Source organism: Papaver somniferum, unplaced genomic scaffold (genome assembly GCF_003573695.1).
Source record: "Papaver somniferum cultivar HN1 unplaced genomic scaffold, ASM357369v1 unplaced-scaffold_132, whole genome shotgun sequence".
Classification (NCBI taxonomy): Eukaryota; Viridiplantae; Streptophyta; class Magnoliopsida; order Ranunculales; family Papaveraceae; genus Papaver; species Papaver somniferum.
The window spans coordinates 22,549,685-22,558,943 of NW_020622381.1; the positions used below are offsets into that span (position 1 = coordinate 22,549,685).

Below are 9,259 nucleotides of genomic sequence, written 5' to 3' on the forward strand. Positions count from 1 at the left end.
AATGTCCATAACTTGTAGGACATTCCTAAACTAAAGAACGTTCTAAAAATAGCTTATTATGCTCCTGCATGACTTGGAGCCAGTTTACCAGGATGCGCAACTTACTTTAAACTGTCTCCGCCCCTAGTGGCTTCCCAAATATGCTCATTGTCTAGTGCATACCGGTTTTTTTTTCTTTTTTTTTTTGTTTCCATGATAGGATAGAATAGTGGTTCCTAGAACTACACATTAGCTAGGATTTATGCTATTACAGGGGTTTATTCCCTAACCCCCTTCGATTTTCTCTTGCAACACTTTCAGGAGGAGCTGCAAATGTTAACGAACGCGGAAGTGCTGCTTGGATTGGCTAAAGGAAGGAGTCCCCTATGTCACCTGGCACTTTTCAGTAAACTAATTAGTGCACAACCCTATTCGATGTAGTTCAACCAAACTTTCTTTTGATGAAGCTAAGGAGATTGATGGAGTATCTACATCTGTTTTCAATTCAGGTGAACTCAACACTCACTATTCTAATTGTGAAGCATATGTAGTAGGATATTTTGTTGCGAAGAAACTTCAATTTCCCTTTGTGAAAGAAAGTTTAATTTCTCAGTGGAAATCAAAAGGAGAGTCATGGAGAACAAGCTTTTTTGTTCAAATTTTCTCAAGAAGAATACAGGATTGAAGTGTTAGAATTGGGTTCAGTTTTCCTTGCAAAGAAACTCTTTCTTATTCGACATTTGTCCATTTCTCTAGAGAAAAACATTGAAGTTATTAACTCAATCCCGGTATGGATGAATCTCAGGCAGGTTCCTCTCTATCTCTGGAATCAGTTAAGATTACTTAGGATTGCAAGCATTGTTGGCACTCCAATCATGACCGATACTCCAACAACGGTTGAAGACTAGGATGTCATACGCCAAGGTTTTGGTTGAAGTTGCAGCCGATTGTGAGTTCTCAGCTGAACTACCTATTCAAGTGGATAATGTAAAACTGATAGTGAAGGGAGTATCCTAGGCGACCTAATGCTTGTTCTCACTGCAAGACTTTTGGGCATTCAGATACCAAATGTAGCTAAATTCCTAAGCCTAAGGAGACCTTGTTCCTTTGATTTCAACTTCGGTTAATTCTGAAGTTGAAGTTGCTCAAAACAATGCATAATTGGTTGTTAACATAGATGATAGAACTGAGGAGAGAGTTGAGAAAATATATCTGGTAGTTGAAACTCAGACCACAAATGAGGTTCATGTTCAAAGAGAACAAACAGGAACGATGGAGAACAACAATACAATACCAGACATCAATACCGAATGAAATAGTGTCCTAGAGATGGTTCTTATTCCATCTGATGGAAATTGGGAAAATCAAAGAAGAAAAAAGCTGGAAAAAAGGGAGACAAGACAACGAACACTACATAATACTTATTATATTCTTGACTCTAAACTTCCTTTTGCAAACTTAAGTGATGAAGACAGTGTGATAGAAAAGACTTCTTTGGATGAGAGTCTGATTTTTTGCAAGGAGGCAAGAGTTTGGATGTTGATGTTGATAGAATGGGAAAAAAAAGGCAGTTGGACAAGAAAAGGTTCTTGGTGAGTGGGCTTCCTATAAAAGAAAGAAAGGCGCCAACAAAAAGAAAGTTGAAAATGCAAGCATCTCATCCTCTGATCCCGCTACTCCCTCTGGTTTTGAATCCCATAACGAGTTTCATGGTTTCGAAGAAGATGAAATAAAGGTATGCACTTCCCACCTAGTTTCGAAAGATCCAAAGGTTAGCATCACAAAGTCGCCTTCATCAAAGGCAATTATAAATCAATACGAATTTAAGTATGAAATCCAATGGTAAAGGTATGGGTACTCTCTCAAGTTTAAAAAAGAGAAAATTACCTAAACCTAAAGCTATTAACAAAGTCTCGGCAAATAAGTGTTTAGCGATCTCACAAAAAATCACGGTGATTTGGTCATAGAAAAACGTTGATGAATATGCTAATTGTCAATAGGAAGCGGATTTTGTTGTTTCGTCATTAGGCCTCTTTGTTGTGGTTTGCAACTTTATTTTAACTTTATTTTTGTTTTGCTGCTTTCTCAGTGGGTTTTTCGCTTTATGTCAGTTGTATTCTCCCGCACACGGCTTGTGTGCCTTTTAGTCTATTCTCTTTGACCGATCAAAATAAAAAAATTAGTGCACACTCTCTCCAGACAACAAATTTAATCAGGCAAGATCCTAATGACTATATCCATATATAATTGGAAAAAGACACTGATTATAGTAATCAAAACCTTCGGTCTGGATTAGTTCTCATGAAAAGAAAATTCTGCTGGGAATGGGATGCGTCTATTACAGAGTATTGGAGAGGTTAATCGGTTAATCCTATGAAATATGAATAATAAGAAAGTCATTACAGATACGCCTAGGAAATCTGAAGTCAAACGCCTTACCCTCCTACTCAACCTGTCTCGGGAAGAGCCGTATTTTTTGGCACATCAATGCAGATTATGAATCATGAAGGATACAACTAGGATACAACCAGACTTAAATTTTGAGTCGATGGCGAAACGAATTATGGGTTACCCAGATTTAACAGTGTTCCCTTGGTCAAAAAGGCACCTGCTTGGCAGGTATTTTAACTAATCCCTCATGTAATCGTCATTATCAGAAAACCATAGGATTGTGTAATAATTGCCAAAGAAACATCCACCAACAGTGAGCAACCACCATGAGGAAGCTTCTTGTTCCAAATATTTTCCGGGATCCAAGAAATATGTATCAGCAATTGCTGGCGATTTTGACAAATATTTCTACAGAAATTGACTGAGATGATTACCAAGCAAGATACAGAGTTTCCTTTATGGTTTACACAACCCCTAGACGAGGTGCATCGGGGCATAAAAAAGAAGACATACTTCACAGAATTAACTGGTTCAGTCTCACTTGGTTAAAAGCTAAATCCCAAGAAATGTAAAGAAAAGATGAAAAACAAAGGAAAAAAAAAACACGTGTAGAAGAAATTAGCGAGACATCAAACCACATGCAGAATAGATCTCATTTCCCGATTGAAGAATATGGAGCTAATTACAAACACCCTTGCAAGAGTGATTGTTTGTCCAAAACTAATTATATACCACTGTAACTATAAGATTGATTGAACAATGGAGACAAGGGGAAGAAGGAAATTCATTAGATTAACATAATTGGTGTGAACATGAAAAAGAAGAAAAGAAATCATTCCAAAGATTTAAGGAGCCTGAATAACCCAGCTGCTTCCCTAATCCTAGAGAATTCAATACAAAACGCCTGAACTTCGATAAACAAATCTTTCACTGCAAAACACCAAAACAATTATACAACATTGGTCACATACAATATGCACCACAAAACCCAAGAACTTTGTCCAATCTGAGCTATGTTTTTGTGGAAAGTGAGGTGTAAGTATTTATTTTATTTTAATTTTTGTATAGTTGCCTGATACCAAGTATAGCATGACAATTACAAGAAGCCACATGGAAAAATATAAAGACAAAACGGCCACTTGCATTGTGCACAAGGTTTCACAAGTCAGAAGCTAATTTTCTTAACTATGTGAACTCCATACTTGGAACTAGTATGATATACATCTATTCCAAATCATCATGAATAGTCTTGCTCAAGTTAAACTAATGAGAAACTTATCGGATGGTAATAAACTTAAGATTTGTGGGTTAAGTCTGAACCATCCTCAAGTAAGAAGCAACTTGGTCATGGTTACAAGAATAAAAGTTGAGCCTAGATTTCCAGCACATTATACTGAGTCATGTCAGAACTAGAAACAAGTTTTAAATGAACAAGCAGGGCTACTCACCATTGATTATATTGTTTCGAATGAGGCTCTGTAAGAAGACGCAGACAAGTCTTACCAGTCTGTTCTGCATATACTTGTCCTGCAAAGTAATAAGACAACAAGGTATCGTGATATCAGATTAAAACGAAGTAACCACACTAAGAAAAGTTCAGTGTTATAGTCGGATCGAAATAACAAGGCAACTTAAAAAGATACAATCGAAGTCAAATACTCTGGTGCATGAGCAAGTGAACTGATTTACACTAATTCTCAAGAACTAAGTGAATATCTTGCAATTAAGAGATCAGTTTCGATAAGAAAGAGAAATTTGGAGGCGGGAGGTTCTCATTCTTATATTCGTTTCTCAATTTTGCTTTTACTTTAGCATGCTTGGAATGATTGATACTTACGTGTGGCGGGTTGGAACAATCTAAATTAACTCGATACAAAAAACAGTTGACATCATCGTATCCTTGGCTTGACGGATAGATCCATGGACCAGTATTATGTGCCAAGTGACACATGTGAAACATAAGAACGCTACCAAAAAATACCCTCATCGTCTGGGAAACAACGGGATCGTTCTCCCATTGTAATCTGTAACCTTTATTTATATACAACTTACACCGACAATGTTATGAATAAGTAGGTCTTGTTCATTAGCCATAATGCTCTAATCGCCTTAGGGGGTTTTTCGCATCTCTTTAACTCATTTGTCGTATATGACTTGCAACAAAGAACAAAAAGAAAACAATGTTTCATGCAGGGACTCGCAACATCATCACCATGCCCACACTATGGATTCAGGTAAAAACTAAAAACAAGAAAGCAAAGCTATCTCAAGAAAAGAAGGAAAAGAAGACTTACCGTGATATTTTCACACGATGATATACAATTAGTAATATACATGTGAACAAATTCTGTGGGGAGATTAACGGCAGTAGTTAGTCTGTTGACAACCTCCATGGAATGTAGACTCATGTCCATATTTACAAGAACTTTGAAGTAGCTGCAGGAGGCAAATGCGCAATATTATGATTTATCTTCAGAAAGTTGCTTTAAAAAAGAGAAAAAGAATATACATACTCGCCAATTTCGGTAGAATGAATCAGCTTAATCAGAATCTCAACAGCAATCAAGGGATTGTGTTCCACAAGTTCCTATAAGGATGAATAACAGGAGTGTAGACCGTTAAGAAAGGCAGAGATGGATATGATCAGAGATAACGAAAACAAAAGAAACGAATCTTAAAATGACATACAGGTAACTTCACTGGGCTGAGTCCACAATGGTACACAAGCTTGGGGTCTTTTGCAAGTTCAACCAAAACTCGCTGGAAACAAGAAATAGAAAAGAGAAGTAAGCAATTATGATGAACTTTCCCAAGAAAACAAAGAAATTAATGTCAAATACAAGATAAACCGCAAAGGTAGTTATCTAATCATGACGCACCTCCTGCTGTGCAGGTGCAAGTGGTCCTTTCAAAGCTTTTGCTATTAAATCCCTAACTGCTGCCCCTCTGCTGGTGTCAGCACACATGGCATAATCCCATAAAAGCTCATGGTTATTATCCGGGCTGAGCCATACAAGCTGCATGACGTTATGGAATGCATTAGTCTAATAAAGTAACACATCCAGTTTTTAAGGCAAGTGAGCATTATGACGTGAATCTTGCCTCTCCATCTTGTGTTGGAAGTCTTGGTGGGACAGGCCTAATCCATTGAGGTTCTAATCCTTCCAAGGACAAGCTTTGTAATAATCCAGTTACCGACCCATCTCTATCTCCAAATCCTACTCTTTCTTTGCCTCCAGCTGGAACCGATTCAAGCCTAAATTTTACAACATGTCAATTTACCATGATTGAGTAACAATGAAGCACATTAGCTATCCAAAAGAAGAAAATTCATGACGGGTCAGGACTTAGAAATTGTACTCATTGCAATAACCCAATAACAAGAACATAATCTTAACAAAAGATTGTGAATCTCATGTATGAAATGCTACATGGAAAAAAATCATACTCTGGTGAGTTCGCATCACAGCCACGGGGCAAATCAGGGTCTGGGATAGCATTGTTGACGGAGGCATTCCTAAATAAGCAAACATATCTTTCAGTTCCTACTCTCGCACAATATTGCTTTTGCAGCTGTTCACGTTGCACTAAAACCTATTGTCCAGGAAAACAATGAAGATAGCTATAGCTACAAATCAAAGATATAAAAAGAATAACAGAAAACACTTGCAGTTCTCAATCCAATTTAGCTTACAACTCAATGAAAAATCTCAGCTTGGTTTATTAATTAGAAGAATTTCAAACTCACATGCAGTGACGGATCAAATCCTGTTATATAATCTGTGGCAGAGTGTTTAAACAACTGCAATGAAACAAACAAAAATCAGAAAACAGAAAGAAAGGAAAGAGAATATGAAATGTCTTGAAGGAAGATCACATATTGCAAAACGGAATCAAATGTGAAGAAAGGTGGAAACAATACTCTACTCTACACATTAGGCAGCACCCTCATATTTATCTTTAAGAAACTTTTTACCCATGTCCTAATCTGGGTTGTCTGTCTGAAACACAACAGTTATCTGAGGCTTGGTTTGATCTGGGAATGAAGTTGTTTCCTTGGATCTATACCCCAAACTCTTAATCTACAGTGCATTATTCTCAAGAGATCTCATTTATTCATTTCCACTCTATAGACTACATCGGAATCACCTAATAAAAACAGAAGCGTGAATACTGATACAGGAGGCTTTGAAACACTAGTTTCTTTAATTTCTCTAGACTAGTTGGCTTAGTCGAAAGAGAAAACCAATAATCCCTACCTAGCTCAAGTAAAGGTTAATGGGTTACTAATAGGTAACCCTTTCTGGGGTTACAGAAATCATGGTTTTTCCTTTTGATTCACAACATGAGTCAATTCTGTTATCATAGCAAAACAGATAAAAGATCAATTTTCCAAAACTTTAAGTAAGACCATATATAAAATATGGCTCTTAATCGGAAGTAAATACCTCTTTGTTTCCATTATCACCAGATCCCAACAACTGGAGGATGAATGCTCTTTCCGTCTTTTCAGCTACATCATCACTTGCTGCCTGTAAAACAAGAATACAAATTCAAAAAATAATAGGACAAGATAAAACATGATGCTTTTCAGATTCACTAAATAAGCAAGTCGCTATGTTTGAGACACATCCCAAGAAATAAGGAATAAAAGATGGCTACTGCTAACTAGTTTGTAATATACAGACCATCATGCAACGAAAAAAACTTCTTTCTGTCACGCTTATAAATCAAAGGTAGTTATTCAATATTCAATACTTAGAAAAATATCGCATAGAGCTGAAAGCTAGTTGAAATGGAGGTTCAAATATTTCTGTACTTCATATTTTTTACACTGTCATTAACGAAGTTCTAAAAAATAACCATGCTAGTATTATGCACCTAAAAGTATAACCACAAGGAGAAAATAGTGGTAGTGCCTCTAGCATGCTTAGAAATCTTGTGCTGAAAATTTGGAGATCTAACATATCAGAATATCAAAAATACTGCAATCCTGGACATGAACGTAAACTTCTAACGAAAAAACAATTCGAATGACAAATATTGGATATGTCCAATATGGTTTGCATGTAGAGAAAAACAGTTAAATAATGCTTAGCAAATGCTCAATTGAACATATTCACATAGCTCACTTACGTTTATAAGAAAGGGGATGAAGGGGTTCGCAGATGGTTGCTTAGAATATGCCTGATAAAGAACAGCAAACGCCACTAAACGCTGAGTGGGTTTGAGCATCTTTTTATTCTGAAAAAGAAGAAAGAGCCAAGTAGTCAATCTTCAATGCCAAATAGTAGGCATTAGTCAACCAAATCATTAACAACTAATGCGACTAAGATAATGGTTATTTAAGGTTACTAAAAAGGTAAATAATATACTGACATCACCAAGAAAATCACTGTAAAATGGCAGCATGAAGATAACTATGCATCCTCAAATAATTGCTAGCAGTTTAGTTTCTTGAATTCAAAACAAGTTTGTAAGCTACCCAAAATAGTTTCACAGACCAGTTCCCATGGTCAGTGACTCACAAGCATCACTGTGATAGTAGGGACTAGATTACGGCTAAATCTATGCACTCCACCTTTCTCATTCCTTCCCTTGATTAATCCCTGCATCGTCTGGATCTACTTGTGATTTGTGAACCGCATTTGCTGATTCTAGCCATTGCTTTAAGGGGTCCAAATTATCTACCAAAATCTTGCGTCATAAGACTGCCCATACATAATAGCAAGCAAAAACTATGTAGAATTCGTAAGTTGGAACCTAATTAACAGTGCCTTTGGATATATTCCTTCACCCTTTAATTAAAGGAAGATAAGGCTTTGTCAACTTCCATCCGCCTGTCCCTAACTTCATTTCTGTTAAATCTCTAAATCTCCAAATGGGATTTCAATCAAATTAATCTCTCACCTATTACTTGTTACTCTTACTTCCATAGTACCCATAATCCATAAATCATCACTATCTGTCTGGCCGAAAGTAGACCTCAACTCACCAAAAATGTACGTCTACAACTTATACTTCTTTCTTTATCACAACTAAATCGACGACACTTTTCTGCAGGCAACAGGAAAAGATAATTGACTACGCAGTGAACTATTAACCCTAGTTACTAGTTTTTGGAATTTCAATAAAATCAGGACAAAACACGGCAACAACCAACAAATACGGAAAAGACATTCAAGTAACAACGCAAGACTACTTTAAATTCCCCAAATTCTATTAAGAAATACAGTAAAGTCAGCTTAATCTTCAAACCCTAAAACCCAAAAACAAAACCCTAGAGAACCGAAATCTCACAGTCGATACAGAGATTCAACGAGTTTTATCAGATAAGTGATAGCGAGAAAGAGAGGACGAGTGGGAGATAAGGAAATAAATACCTCTAAGAGAATAGCGAGAGAACAGCAAACATTGAATTGATTAGTGGGCGGGAATTTGGAAGTGAAATCTGAAAAGATATCATCGAGATATCTTTCATCTGATGTTAGCAGCGAGTATAAAGTCTTTGAATCTTGTACACCGATCATGGTTGTGTTTCGAATTTTGGATCCAAAGGAACGAGAGATAGAGAGGGAAGAAAAGAGAAGTGTTTCTGTGCGTGTGAGATATGAGAGAGATATAATAAAGAGTTTTCGATGAGAGAGAAAATTAAAAGACAGTCGGGGAGTGGATTCCAAGAAGTGTTTTTGTTTCTCCGGAAGTAGAAGTCAGGAACAGTTTTTTTGCTTCACAAAAAAATTGGTTTTTTTACTTTTAAAAGTTATTTTGAAATTGTATACCCAAACTAATTTTTCGCTTTTTTTCTTCTACAAGTCAAAAACAAATTCTTGGAGTGTGTATTCAAAAAGCCTACTAGGAGGTTGGACAGTTAGATAACACTCCTAGG

General features: G+C 36.6%; 1 protein-coding gene across 1 annotated transcript; it reads right to left on the reverse strand.

Annotated features, from left to right (window-relative positions):
- Positions 1-3,009: 3,009 nt before the first annotated feature.
- Positions 3,010-9,014, reverse strand: LOC113333354 (CCR4-NOT transcription complex subunit 11-like). The gene is made up of 12 exons (XM_026579863.1): positions 8,754-9,014; positions 7,507-7,614; positions 6,819-6,902; positions 6,119-6,172; positions 5,819-5,964; positions 5,473-5,626; positions 5,250-5,387; positions 5,059-5,130; positions 4,884-4,957; positions 4,665-4,806; positions 3,819-3,897; positions 3,010-3,300 (listed from the first exon to the last, which is right to left on the reverse strand). Exons 1-12 carry the CDS (start codon positions 8,898-8,900, stop codon positions 3,203-3,205), a joined length of 1,296 nt encoding a protein of 431 aa, XP_026435648.1. The 5' UTR covers positions 8,901-9,014; the 3' UTR covers positions 3,010-3,202.
- Between the last annotated feature and the right edge of the window lie 245 nt (positions 9,015-9,259).